The sequence below is a fragment of the Pezoporus occidentalis genome, unplaced genomic scaffold (assembly GCF_034315485.1).
Source record: "Pezoporus occidentalis ecotype Australia unplaced genomic scaffold, CSIRO_AGI_Poc_V1 ctg21, whole genome shotgun sequence".
Taxonomy (NCBI): Eukaryota; Metazoa; Chordata; class Aves; order Psittaciformes; family Psittacidae; genus Pezoporus; species Pezoporus occidentalis.
In genome coordinates, this window is record NW_026913964.1 from 7,470,634 (window position 1) to 7,485,908 (window position 15,275).

General features: G+C 37.4%; 1 protein-coding gene across 2 annotated transcripts in view; it reads right to left on the reverse strand.

Moving 5' to 3' along the window:
* STXBP6 (syntaxin binding protein 6) overlaps positions 1-15,275 on the reverse strand; it is a 110,349-nt gene that overhangs the window by 70,454 nt on the left and 24,620 nt on the right. For both annotated transcript variants that reach the window (XM_062619373.1, XM_062619372.1), the window contains exon 2: positions 7,241-7,426. In XM_062619373.1, coding sequence (XP_062475357.1) covers positions 7,241-7,394 — 154 coding nt within the window. In that variant the 5' untranslated portion in view covers positions 7,395-7,426. The remainder of the gene's footprint in view (positions 1-7,240; positions 7,427-15,275) is intronic.

Sequence of the window (15,275 nt, forward strand, 5' to 3'; positions counted from 1 at the left end):
ATTAATCCTACCACAAAGCAAAACAAGCCAGTTAGTTTTAACTGCTACAGTACAACCAGAATGGTTTCCACCAAAGTTAACAATTAGGTGCATGCTTGCTGTACTTCAACTTGAAGGAACAGTTACTATGCAGTACTGTTTAGCATATCCATACTCCTAGCCCTGAATTTTTATCACATATGAGATAGCATCAAGCCCTGCCAAAAGCCTCACTTGGACAAAGAATGAACAAACTGCTTCCAAAGCCAGCACGACATTCAAACATTTTAACCTGGCATTAAATTTGATGCAAGCATCTGCCATGTTCTGGGCAAAACTCTGCAATGAAATATGCTGTACTCACTGAAGGAAGCAGCTGCCAGCTCTCTCAACCTACCCAGCAACAAATGGATAAAGCACTACACAGCCACCATCCTCCTCTGAACATGGAGACGGGCAAGGGATTCTGCAACCTAAACTACTTTGTGTAAGCCTTCACAGCAATTTTTTGATACCACCATGGAAATGACTACAAATTCCATCTAAGAATAATCTCATCAAGCTTCCTTTATGATGAATGGGGCAATGTACAGCTTCCAGTATACATCTTCCAACATGCAGCTTTGCAGCTGACCTGTTTTAGGCACAAAGACTTACAACATCAGTAGTAAATGCACCCCTTTTAATTACTGCAAAATTACATATGACTAAATAAACAGATCCAACGCCTTACTTTTCCCCATCAAGCCTCCTATGGTTTTGTTTTTCTCATGTTTTTTCCTTTCTTATTTTTCCAAGATAATTTCATTTGGGATTTTGGAAATCTTTCTAAGGAGTCCCTGTGTGCTTGAGGTGGAGGTAAATGCAATTTCAAAAGCTCAATTCTGAATAAAACCAAATGCAACATTAGTATCACAAGTTCCCTAATTAACGCATCATTTTACAATACTAAAAGTGATGTTCAATAGTTAACTGTTAAGTGTTATCAATCCACTACAATTCCATTTTGAGGGCAGAGGAAAAAAAAATCTAACAAAAAAACCCCTAAACAGCAGCCACATAACTGCACACTCTCAGCTTGTAATTTAGAAAATATTTCCAGCATGCAAACTATATCAAGTAATACGTTGGGAGGATACACGGGAGTACACACACATTCCTTCTGTGCTTTAAGAAAAAAGAAAAATCACACTATTCTTAGAATAGATGCTTTCAAGTACGCAATTCTGTAGTTTTGGTGTAACAAGATTCCCTCCTACACAAAAATCCTCTGGGAAAAAAAGACTGGTTACATTAAGTTGCACAACTCAGAGTCAAGGATCAGAGAATCAACATATATTAAGGTATTATTCTAAATACAATCAATAAATGTAAGCTATGTGCCAAAGAAGTTCACTATTTCCCCTCTTCTATTTCAATAAATAGAAAAAGATCAATAATGAAGAACAGAAGGTAAATCTGGCTCCCACCCAAAAGCCACCAGCTTTTCTAACTCAGATATTTAATTCATTTTATAGAATAAAATTTGGCATTTATTATCATTAAGAGCAAGTGATAGTTTGAATTCTAAAACACCTTTTGAGAACTATGGAGTTAAAATATCAGAAATACATTTCAAAGACAAAGCATTCTGATAAAGAAGGGAAAAGAGGCTTGGTTAAGAACTGTATTCGATATCAAAATATCTTACTATGAGCAGATGAAGGCAATATTTTGACAGTTTAATATGAGCACCCAAAACATCAACATCATGGCAGATTCACTCAGCTGTGATACAACAGGGAAGCTGTTTTTGAGGCAAGCATTACCCTAGCCTGTACTGTCAGTCTTTCAAGTCACAACATGAAGTATGTCTGAGCACAGCCAGTTAAAATCAACCAGCACTGCTGGAAACAACTGCTTCCACACTTTCTACAGGCCCTGAGGCTAGCAGCTAAGATGCAATTTTTTGATTCTGATATTGTCACTGAAAATAACTTTGTTAATCAACAAAGATGAGCACAGGCCTAACACACTCAGTGGTAAAGCAAATAGAGTAATCTGCCATGTATATAATCACAGGAAGACATTCCAAAGTAGAACAGATAAGCATTAGAATGATCAAATATTTTTTTTCTAAATTAATGGAGCAAAAGAAAGCAAAAAAAAAAAAAAGCAGAATAAGCCCACTCTACCTTCCAAACGTTTAAAGTTTCAAGGCAAAACCTAACATACTGAAAAGGACACATTTCTTGACCCTTTTAATGTTTGTCACAGACTCCTTACTCACTTTAAGGAATCCTCATACATGCCCTTAAATTTCACTGAAAACCTTATGTATTTTAGCAGGTTTCCTGTAAAGCTTCTTCAGTGATGAAGTATTTCACCATAAGAGGAAACCTGATTTTTCAAGACTGAACCACGGTAAGGGCTAAAATTGAGTATTCAAATGTCTTCTACAAGTGCCAATTATCAATTAAGTATTACACAGACAGTGCACTGTACACACCCAGAGAACTGTTTTCCATATTTTCTGACCTAAAAACAAACAAACAAAAAACCCCCCAAAAAAGAAATACAGAAATAGGATAAAACATATACAAAATAGCACATAAAGGCTGAAAACACTTGTGTTTACTTATTTACTTCTGGGGTAAATCAATTACTGTACGAAAACCGAATAAAAATGATCCATGATCCACCTACTGTGGTAACTGCAAAGCGCTTTCTAAGCCTATCTTTTAAAAACCTCTGAGACATGGGCAATAGGGGTTAAATTTTAAAGGAGGATGGAAAGCCCAATACACTCTCCCCCTGCATGTACATCTTATTTTTGTATATTATTTCTTATTATTTCATTGCATTTTATTTTGGCTTTTCTAGCACCATTCTTGATAGATTCTACTTTTGCATAAAAGCCATCCAAAAAAGGCCCTGAACTGACAGTATGTTAATTTAATCTGGAGGTGGCAAAGAAATAACCCTATTAAAGTCCTAATCACAGAGGGGAAAAGTTGCACTCCCAGCTTTAAGGAATTTTAGCTTTACAGTTAAATACCAAGCTTTTCAGCAGGGCTAAAAAGAGCAGTACAGCTAAGCTGAGAGTGTTATGACACAGTAATACAGGTTCAAAAGGAACCATCTGGTTCCTTCTGTTCACTTGAACTTGCAATAGATTTTTAGTCCTGAAAGGTCAACGCCATATGCATATGTACAAACTGGAACATTACCAACCCACTACAACAGATTAAAACACTTAAAATATTAGAAGTTACTTAAAAAAAACAACCCATAATGATAGGGTGTCAAAGGAAATACACACAGGACTGTGCACAAGCAAGCAGGAGAGATAGCCAATGTCCTGTATTTCTGTGAACTGACTTTTAAGTATTTTATGCTTAATTCAGAGCCCTAAATAAGGCTAAGAACTATTTTAAACAATTATGTTTCAATTATATAAGACAATGGTGACAAAGTTAAAACTTAGATCTGATCCAGTAACTCTCACTAGGTCTGCTAGTGTGGAGGAGGTGATAAATATCCACTTTCAGCTCTGAATTTGTCTTTTCTCTGTGTTGAATCCTCTTCTACATTTAAAAAATAAAATAAAATAAAAAAATTAAAATCCCAGTTTTCATCTTCTCTGTTCTGCCTACAGCTACCCCACCTCTGTGCTTCCCATCTGTCTACTCCTTTCTTGCTGTTCTTCAACTAACTCCCACAAGATCTTTCTTGGCTCTGCTACCAGTCTAACTTGGTCAGCCCTACGACTACAGCAGGCTAAAGCATTGCAAGTACCTCAGGTGCTTGGTTTCCACCAGCCTGGCAAGCAGCCTTCTTACCTCACCCTGTATCCAGTTTCTGATCACAGGCTTTAGGTACGCGTTTTAGGAGCATTAGTGAGTTATTTCCTTCTAACCAATTCAGCATTTAGTACTGTCAAACAAAAATATCCGGTACATACTGCAAACACAAATTTTAAAGAAGAACCTCCCTTACTCACCCATCTTGCTCTGTTCAACATTTTATTATTTTAATGTTTAGCCATCTTATCTCTGAGTTCTAAGGGCATTATTCCTGCTCAGCATCTCTATCCATGCTTACAAAAATGCAGACTACAATTATGATATAATGTATTTCAAATGCAACACAGTAAGTAAAACATTTAATTCTGATTATAACAATTCATGCAATCTGTCAGTTACAAACTAAGCGGTAAGTAAAAGTAGCTATCACAATGGCTGGTGGTTCATTTTCTGTACCATACCTTGAATGATACAGCTAGGCAGGATAATATATATTCTCAAAATATTTACAAGTCCCCTAACAAGTCAGTTTCTATGTGTATTCTTTCAACTGACAAATTCAGTTCTAAACAGTAAATTAACAAATTTCTTTTAACAAAGGCAAATATGAGTTAGTCCAAGAAAACTAAGAACACAAAGATACTCCAATCACCATGTTTACCTAATACACAGTAAACCTTTAAAAAATGGGACAAGAGTAAAAAGCTGACAAAGATGTTGCCAAGGTAGATGTTGCAACACTCAGCATTAACATGTATGTTGCTTGAAATGGAAAATAAATCCAGAGCTAGCTACCGCTGTATCTCACTCACTGTAGTGAATCCCAGAAAGGTGGAAGGTCATCAAGTATATTCTATTATTCCCAAGATACAGTTCAACTTAGACCACTTGGGGACATGCCTAAACTGTGATCCCACTGTAATTTACCCTTACTAGAGGAAAACTTTTTCTTCATTTGTAACACAACTTCTTGCTTCACAGCTATCAAGAACATCAAAAACCCCACAGTTTATCATTGTCACAATTTCCTTTAACTACAGTGGCAGAAACAGTTGTTCCTTAAACATTAGTTTTGTGCCATTGATTATTTCTGACAAAATAACTTTTGTACTTGACCCTAGAGTATCGCATCATCTTTCTGATCATGTTATTCGGAACTCTAATATTGCCCTCAAACACACAGACAGACAGTCCTCTTCCTAGTCACTTGTCTATTGAAATTACCAAATCATACTGTACACTCCATAATATAAACTATAAACATATATAAACCAACTGGTCGCAGATCACTGCAAAACCCCACTAATAGTAAGCCATGCAAGAGGGGTCTCCCAGCACTATTTGCAGCTTTCTGGGGCCCCCAATGCAGCAGTTTCATTTAGATCCTGAATGCTTCTCCTTGTCATCAGAGAGAAGCTCTGCTGAAGTCAGGGCATCTGCTGTTTCTTCCTTACTCATAGTATGTTATCCTGTTGAAGAAAGACATTAGATGCATCTAAGATCATTCAATCTCTTAAATTCATGTTGGCTGCTACATATCAACATGTGGGTGAGAGACCTGAAGGAGGGCTAGGTTCACCAGAATGGCAGTTAAAAAACAAAATCCACCTATTGAATAGAGCTAGCCTACAGAGAATTATAAACACAGCTCACACCTCTTAACCTTTCCTCACGAAGACAGGCATGAAACACCTGGGTATTCCAAAACTGACTGAATGGCCCTAGAAAAGAATGGATCTACAAATTAAGATGACCAAAAAACCACAGCTGACTGCCAAAGGAAGAAGACTTGAGCTTTGCTTCAAAACGTTACTAACTTGAACATTTCTTTAAAAGATGGGAGAACTAGACTCAGTTTCCTCTGCAACCTGAGAAGACCGACACCTGCAATCTTTACATCTGAAGAGTATCCCAACCACAAGTTTAGGGAACAGTCTAGGTGAATCAAGTTTTAAAATTTTCCTTGAAGCTTTGTATATGGGGAGAATGACAAGCAGAACACTCCGCTAGAAATGAAATCTTCCATTTCATCTCACTGTCCTCAGTATGTGCACGCAATTACTTTGCAGCTGCTATTTTAACAAAAGCATTTGTACATATGCATACAAGTAACATTTTGTTAGGTAACATTCAACTGATGTACATTTCGTGTACAGGTATGTCGTGTCTTATATAATAGTAGACTGTCTAGGGTTTACTTCCTATCTAAGTTTTAACATACTTTTCAGTGAAGAAAAAAAGAAATGTAAAGACTCCATGAAATCTTATCTTCCATTTAGTCCAAAAAAAACCCAGCAATCTTCTGAGATTCATAGAGCACTTCTTCCTCTGACCACTAGTTGTACTCCCAGTAAGATACACACTCAAAGGAACAAGTGATATGCCTAAAAAAACTAAAGTGACTAAATCACCCCAGGATACCAGATACTCACACACACTCAGCTGGCAGACAGAGCAAGGGATTTCTGCCTTTCTTGAAAGCTACCTGGAAGAAGGGCTAGAAACCTAAAACTTCACTGAATGCCTGCCTCCTGGCAACTAAATTCCACTCTAAGTTTGAACATAAGAATAAACTATAGGGAAATCAGGATCACAAACTGCTTTCCAACTGTGCTGAGATGTAATCTTAAATTACAGTGAATTTCGCTACAATAAACAAAGTAAATATATAAAAAAAAAAGTTTCACCATAGTTAACCACAAGTTACCAAATCAATGGGTTTAATTTATACAATTAAAAACATATTAACTGGACTATTATTTTTATTAGAAAGGGTAAAAATAAGAAGCAAACTATCATACAGCTACCACCTACCCTATTCCTGAAATCCAGACTCTCACGAGTGCTGGTGTGACCTTGGAGATGCTCAATTTCATCTGAACACATCAGCAACAAAAAGGTAATTTCTCCCTGTTCTCCATGATGTCTCACAAAACATGTCTGTATACATCCTTTTCTCCTTCAACCCAAATATTCCCATCGTCACCGCTTTTAAAGTCAGGAGACTGATGCACAGCACTACTTTTCTGTTCAATGAACTGAAAATATTCTGGCTGAAAGTCGTGTATCTAACTAGACAATGAGCTGGTAACAGAGGCAAATGTGAAGAGGAACACATTTGCTTCAATCAAAAAGATCAGCACATTAAAGTGAAATACAATGTCAAGTTCATCCCTCCAAGAAAGATCTTAACCTTAATAAGCAAAGACTGTTACCAAATATGCTATTTGTTCATAACTCTGCAGCTATGACGTGAGATAAAACATAGGGTTTTCTTAACACTGAAACCACCTGTTCAATTTATTATATAGTATAAATATTGATCGCATGGCTTCTCAAGATTAATGATATAGGCACCATAATTCTCTGGTTACATTATTGAGTCACCCAGCTCCTTATGGCCACAGGTAACATCTAATCAGCTAATCAAAGATAAACCTGAACAGGCAACTGCATGTCAAAATCATTAATCTTACCTGACAGGCAGATGTATGTTAAATATTCACCCTGACCCCCAGTAGCTAGGAAAGGAATCTTTTTTTTTGTTCTTCTTTTTACTTGGACTGCTCCCAGCATCCTTTCATCATGTGGGGCAAAAATTTCTTTGCTGATTGCAGATTTGGCATTCATTGTAGATCACAGATATAGCAGACTGATGCACTCTAAAAACAAAAACATATTTAAAAATATTAGAAACTTACAAATTATGTTAAAGTCCAGTTCATTTTCATGGCCATTAACAGCTCTGACCTTAAAATAAAGATTTTTATTATTATTATTCAAAGGATTTAGAAGCTAACTTCATGCATTTAGAGGCAGAATTTTTGAAGTATCCAAGAGTCTTCACTGAAGTTGTTCTCCAAGCTGCTTAAATTCTTTTAAACTAGCTTAGTTTATTTTGGGCAGAAGCTGTCCACACTAGCACTTCAGTATGACGCAAAATCATCTGAGATACCCTATAACTTCATGGTGCGTAAAAGCTTCATTAATTCCTTCTCTGGTAACTGGAGGGAAACTCATCTGCCTAACACATGGAAAGCACTGCAAGGGCATAGGAAAGGAAACCGTGGTTGTGCTGGCAGACAAGTCACATTCACAGAAGATACAAGAAGCTTCAGACTCATAAGACTGCTCCTGCAGCAACACTGCTATTGATGACAGAACTTGATTAAACAGCTCCTGCACCTCTCACAACTTTACGATTCGTGCCCTCAACTCCTCTGTAATTACTAACTGGGCAATTGCCCATGGAAAGGCATCAGAGAAACCAGAGGGTTAACACAGACAAAACCACACCTCTGCTTTTCTGCTAAGTAATTCTTTTCTGCTAAGTAATTCTGGCCCTGGTCAGTTCCTCAATGCGTTTCAAAAGAAAACACAGTCTATTTTGGAGAGACATTTGGAGAAGAAAATAAAAGAAATAAATGTAGAGAACAGATAGAGGAAGGCGGAAAGCTGCTTGTTCAGGCATGTCCAGCAAAAGACAGGTCAATCTGACCACACATGGAGCAGCCTACCTAAAGGAGAGAGCTCAGTTACAGAAGAGACATTAACATTCTCTTCATGTAGACAGTACCACAGCTGTATCTCCAATTAGTTCTGCAGTTAAATCTATGAATAAATACATTATCTCACTGATACAGACTGCAAAATGTCCCTTTTAATTATTCAAATATAATGACTTCAAGCCACATACATTATATTTCCATCTTATTTATAGACTTTCATGCCCACAGATCTTCTTGACATCTTCAGCTCTCTTAGAATAAGATCATCTTCAGGTCTCAACTACTGAAGCCAGAAATTCGGTATTTGCCACAAAGCAACTATCAAAAAAACTGATAAATTCCAGTCAAATTAGATTTTGAAGCCAAGAGAGTCATGAAATCATCACTTTTAGTTTGCATACTACCAGCAAAGTAATTGTTTTCAGTGCCCACATTTTGTTGGCACCTATTTATGATATTCCCTTACCTCAAAAAAAAAAAAAAAAAAGAGGTGCATTTGTGGAGGCGTGAGAGAGCAAAACAGTCCAAATCAAATTCAACACCTACTGTTTTGCAATGCAAACAGAACCTTTTGCCAAAATAATCTGTAACAGCACACAACAGTTAACCAATATAGAGGGGTTCAAATTCTGACAAGTTCTAGCATGAAGTCATTTTACACACACCTTTACAAAAATCAACTGAATTTAAAAAATGTTCCCACCAAAACAAAAATCCACACCCATTTCTATGGAAGAAACAAGGCAGAGCTCCTGAAAAGATGTGATTTCATAACACCTGCAATATAAGTTGCTTATCCTTTACCGACAACTATATAAACACAAAAACAGGATCAAAAGAATAAATTTACCTGCAAGTTATTTAGAAAAGGTGGTTTCCGCATTCATTATACCACACTTTCCTCCTCTTCCATGTTTTGAGAGTATTTGCAGTACAGCTTATACTAGCATGTAAGCTGTTGGCACCTTATAACTACTTTGGGGGTTTGGGGTGGGTTTGTTTGGGTTGTTTTAATTTTGGGTTGGTTTTTTTTAATTTGAGATTCAAGGCCACAGTCAATGACTATGGGTTTAATCATAAGGACCTGCTTTTCAATGAAAGAGAACGATTATTTTTGCAAAAATAACTTCATTCTCAGATTTTCGCATGCTTAAGGAATTTTCAATAAATAACTTATTGGGAAAGCACATACTGTCAGGTAAAAATATACTCAAGTTGTATCTAACTAAAAAGTGTTCTCCAGCTTGCAATGATCTGACACTGTTAATTCTACAACTGAGTTGTGGAATAGATGTTCTCAGATATTTTCTTGAGGTTCACACACTGAAAAATAAAGTGCGATTTCAAAGATGCACTAAGTGATGTAAAGGCTTCCTGGATTAAGAGAAGAGGCACGTTTTCCTTACCTACAGTTGTTTGTAGCAGAAATGATACTGGTTTATAGCTTCAAAACTTTCATATGGTACTTCAAGATTTACTTTACAGATATTACAATCAATAGGTCTCATTGTATATAGCTGCATTTGATAAGACTGCTGAACAGGAGGAAAGCCAATCAAGAGAAAATCTCCAAATCCCGTTTCATTTCCCAAATCTTTTTGCTTCATACGTGCACTGCAGTTTACAGCATGAGACGAGAATGACTGCTGCATATGCAATAACCCCAAATAAATGCAAAAGCTAGGAGATTTAATTAATGTACCTATGTATATACACATCCCTGTCTCTTAATGCAAATGCTTTTATGCACAATCAATATACAGATCTAACTGGAAATAAAGCCCAGTTCAACGCAGCACCCCAAGGCAGATTAAAACTCCTCTTTCAGTAGAGACACAGAAGACATGACACAGAACAATCAAATCTTGCAATTTATTGCTGTATGCTGCTATTTGCTTTGTGATTCACCTGGTTTTATATACACCCACCAAAAGTTATACACAGAGATGCAACACACACCAAATACTGTAGGTGAAGCCTCCAACTAAAGTGTGCACTCATTGCCTCAGAGGCTGTGATCTGTGTGTTCCCAATACTTGGCTTACAACAGCCTCAGACACCAGAATTAATCAATTAATCTAATGCAGTGTACTTGACATGATTGCTCGATCTAATATGGAAACTGACACTAGCACAAAACACAAAAGCCAGTTTACTTAAAAAAGAAAACAAATAACTGTGCCTGTGTGCAAACAGACCTCTGAGATTGAGCTGTCAGTATAGTTTGGATTAAATTGTTTTTCACAGATCATAAAGTCATCAGATGGGTTTAAATAAGCAACCTTCTCCATATTTACTGGTGGATCTGTGCAAAAGACCTTTGCTTTGTTGTAAGCAAAACTTTCCAGTGTGCCTCTCTTTCAAAAGCAGACATAATGCAATCTTTTTGTTTTACTAAAAAATAAACAAAAACCCTGAAAAAACCACAAACAAACAAACAAAAACCCCTACCAAAAAACCCATATGAAAGTCTTGCTCAAAGAACATGAATAAGCCTCAATTTTCCCTGTTCTCCAATAAAAACACCTCTTCTCGTAAGAAAGATGCTGGCTGTACATGCACAACTCCATGTAGCACGCACAGATTTCTTTACACTGTAATGTCTGTTCTTGGCACATGTTCCAGTATGAATTCAGACTCTCAGCAGTTTCCATTCATGGCCCATGTGGACTCACATTCTGAAATGAAAACAGGCTTCCCCATGCTGAAACACAAAATGCCTTGAAGAAACTTTTATCGGAGGATATATGAGCACAGTGAGACAGTGCATTACTGTCCACAACATTTACCCCTCTGAGGCAGGGAGGAGTTAAATGTTTCAGTAAAGGTACGAGTCTTTAAAAAGAGCCCGCGTTTCCTGCCTTACATGCTTTCCTTGTTCCATGTACCTAATTCCACCCAAATTATTGTGATGATGCTTTTGGCTGAATGAAGAAAATTCCATTTTCCTCCTGTGGATTTCTGCTCTAGCCATCACAGCGTTATGGAAGAGAAGTTCAGCATTTACACTCTGCCTCCAAACCCAACAGAAACGCCTGAGAGGAAGATTCCTGTGTGGATTTGAACTAGTGCCTGCAATGCACTGCCCCATTTGCATCTCTTCAAATCTTTCTCTACTGCAATTCCTCTCCATGGTATTCCTACAATTAAAAAGCTCCTCCTAGGAACAGCCGACCATTCCTCTGTAAGTGTCTCTGAAACAAATACAACTGAATAACCCAAGATACTTAACGTTGCCTTCACAGATCTCACATCCTCAATAACAAAAAACATGAACTGCTTCGTGGTCAGCCAGAATCTCAGACTGTTTTTGGGCAGCCAGCCAGTCAGCAAGCAGCTGACTTATCTTTCACATCCAGATGTTTTATGGGACTATGCAAGCAGAAAAAAGGAGATTGACAGAATCTGTGTTGAAGTATTAGTATGCAGAAGGAAGTGGGGAACCAATCCTCAGCATGCAGAATTTAAGTAGCAGTAAATTAGCAAGGAGAAATGAAGAAAGAAAGAAGAAAAGAAAGGGCAAGTAATGTTAAAAAAAGAAAAAAGTTCAGTATGTTGGGTCTTGCTGTTTTCAAGAATCTTTAGTTTAATCACAAACAGGGATGGGCTTGTAGGACAGGCTAATCACTCAAATGGTGCCTGCAGTGTGAAATCATCTCAGCAACCAACTATTGCTGGGCTCCACTGACAGCTCTAGCAAGCACTCAACTCTGCTTTTAATAAAGTTACCATCTTGACAGAGGACATCAACCTTAGGAAACCATTGAAAGACACCATATTAAAACACCATATCACAATAGTTCCTGCTATTGTGATAACTGTCTGGGTTTTTTACTTGCTGGAAGCGTTGAGGCTACATATTTGATCATTATTGTTCATCACAATTCTGTATTTGTTGTAGTCTCCAACAAATAGCCAGTACAACTTTGGGGAAGCACAAAATCATTGCTAAACCAAGGCAAACTTATAGATCCTTGAAGAACAAATATTAGAACAGAACAATTCCTAAAGTTGGTTTAGAATAAGCTTATTAAGCTATCTTAATGCTATCTTAAAGAAATAACAGCAAGTTTAATTAGCTCTGCAAACAAGGATTAAACCAGTAGATCAATCTTACTCTAAAATAGACAAGATAAAAAACTTTAAAAGGATTGAAAATAACAAGATGATCGAAGTACATTTTGTCATCCTTCTCTAACTTCCTAACATGGAAAATTACTGTCTTCAGAGGTCAGCTTAACTGTTATGACCTTTTAGATATGCTTAGATATTGAGACCAGTTATTACATCTGCCCTTAGAATTTTATTTTCAGGCTGAAATATTTCAGTTTCTTCTGTCATTCCTCAGATTTCTTCCTTCAGACACTCCACCTCTCCAAACTCCATTAGTCTATTTCTTTTTTGAAATGCAACCTCAAATCTGGACTCATAGCTCCATTTATGGCACCAGAGTCAACTGGAAGAACTACTTGATGGGTCACTAGAATAGGCTCCCCAGGGAAGTGGTCATGGCAACAAGACTCTCCGAATTCAGGGGGCACCTGGACAATGCTGCTTAGTCATGTGTGCTCAGCACACAACTGTACGTCAGCACATGGGAAGAAAAGCTGGGGTAAGATTAGGGCTGCCTTGGGCAGCAGTATACCAGCATTATCAGTTTACAAGGATCATGAAAATGTGGTTTAAAGACAGAACCCAAGATGTCAGAAGCTTCCATCAACTAGTGAGATTGGTTCATTGAGGACACAGCACAGAGCCACTTTAGACAAAATTTCTCAAAATCAAAAACTGCAACAAAGCAGCAAACTGAACAAAAAGTGATAAAACAAGGGAGTTCATAGGTGGGTTCTTGATAAGAATAAACGTGTCTCAAGACAGGAGCAGATTTCTTGGTATACTGAGTTCATTTTGGGGGTTAAACAGAGGCATAGCTAAAATGCAGGTTGGAACTTAGGCTCTGGTAGACTGCTGTGTGATTCCTGTGCTAAATTAGAACTTGGCAAATACATAAAAATATTATGCAGTGCTAATATTGCAGTATATACTACATAACTAGAACAGACCAAGTCACTGTAGCTACTCCAGCAAGACATCTCACAGGAGCCTGATTTTGCCTTATTAGCAAATAAAATCACAGATGTTCAATTAACAGAAATTCTGCAAGTACTAAATACTGACCACTGAAAAAACAGATATTAAATGGATTTATAATTCAGTGTACAAGTTGACAAAGAGACAGGATGTTGCCACAGTATTAGGTGAAGGTATTTTAAAGAAAAAACAAAACAAAACCACAGCAATAACCCCCAGCTATTTCAGCTAACAGGTAGCGCACAGTATTCTTGCCACTGGCTTACTCCAACTAGTATGCTTAAGTATGCTCGCAAATCATGTTTTCCAAATCCTCAGAGTTTTATTTCCATTCCTCCTCAGTGGTACAGACTGCAAATTTCTACACATTACAGTCATCTACTAAATAGAAAATTGCAAAAGAGAAGGATGGAATGAAATCAGGTCTCTCAGGCTGAAGTTTTTCGATTTTCTGAAATGTAACCTGCAACAACCACATCTGGGTTAAAAAAAAAAGGGGGGGGTAAACTCTTTATTATGATGTTCCTTTATATTACTTTAATGCTGGGGAAGAGTACAAAAGCAGAGTAATACAATAGGATAAGACATAATATCAAAGGATTAAAGCTTTCTATTCATTCAATTTCATTCATCCAAGGTGAATCAACTTTCTTTGGTAAGCATAAATATTTTTTACAATCACTCCAAATATGCGAGCAAAATCACTTACTAGCAAAAAGTATAATTCTTATTCTAATGGAATATATCAGGTTCTGGGGATACTGGAATCTTTGTAAGGGCTGAGAGACCTCTGTAAAGTACTACGCCAACATTTTACTTGAGAGAAAAACAAGAACTGTGTATGTAGAAGTAGTAAACCATCTGTTGGCAGTGTCCTGATATTTTCTAGCAGTTAACTAAATAAAGTTTTCATTCTGGCAAGTAACACAAGCTGAACACATTTCTGACATGCTGCATGCTTCTTCCCTGGTATCCTCCAACTGTTGCATCACCCAGTCCAAAAGAGGTGAGCTCAGTAAATCTTGAAAAAACTGCAGAGTCCTGCATACTAAAGAAATTACAAAAAAAAATAACAAAAACCAAAACAGCAAAAAACCCTGAACGAGTCTGCTGCAGTGTTTTGTTCAAGGGACATAATCATCTCAGGAATTATTTTAAACACTGTCTGTGGCTTTTATCCCCCACTATGCTTGATTGCTTAGCTCCACGCTCCTGACAGAATCTGGGGCGGGGGAAGAAACTCTGTATGTTTGAATACTTCTGTTTTTTTCTTTTTTTTTAAATGAATGGTTTGTTTAGTCTCACAGAAATCTGAGAAAAGTTAGAAAGGAAACCAGTGGCTTTTTGCTCTCCCTTGATGATTTCACAGTGATCTGCAATCAGTGATCAGTGGCAGAAGTATTCTAATTTAACAACTTTAACAACTAGAAATTTTCCATTAAACATGGAGATGGTGGGGAGGAATCATCTTGTCAAGCGGTAGCCTGTTGGGAATGAGATACTCTTTTACACTTAAAAAAAGACACCACTTTTCGTTCTGCAATCCTGTCAGGGACTAAACAGTGACTTCTTGAGGATGTGAAAGCTTTCATCAGATTTATAAATCTGGACAAAGAAGCAAGTTTTAGATTAAAATCCTTTATGGATCAATACGGTATTAATCAAGGTAAAACCAGCAAGGTGGTTGGTGACAGCCAGCATGGCTCCACTAAGGGCAAATCCTGCCTGACCGATTTGGTGGCCTTCTATGATGGGGTTACAGAAATGGTGGATAGCTGCAGAGCAGTTGACATCATCTACCTGGACTTGTGTAAAGTGTTTGACACTGTCCCAGTAGATGGACCACTTGGTGGATAAAAAAATTGACTGGATGGTGGCATGCAGAGAGCTGCAGTCAACAGCTCAATGTCCA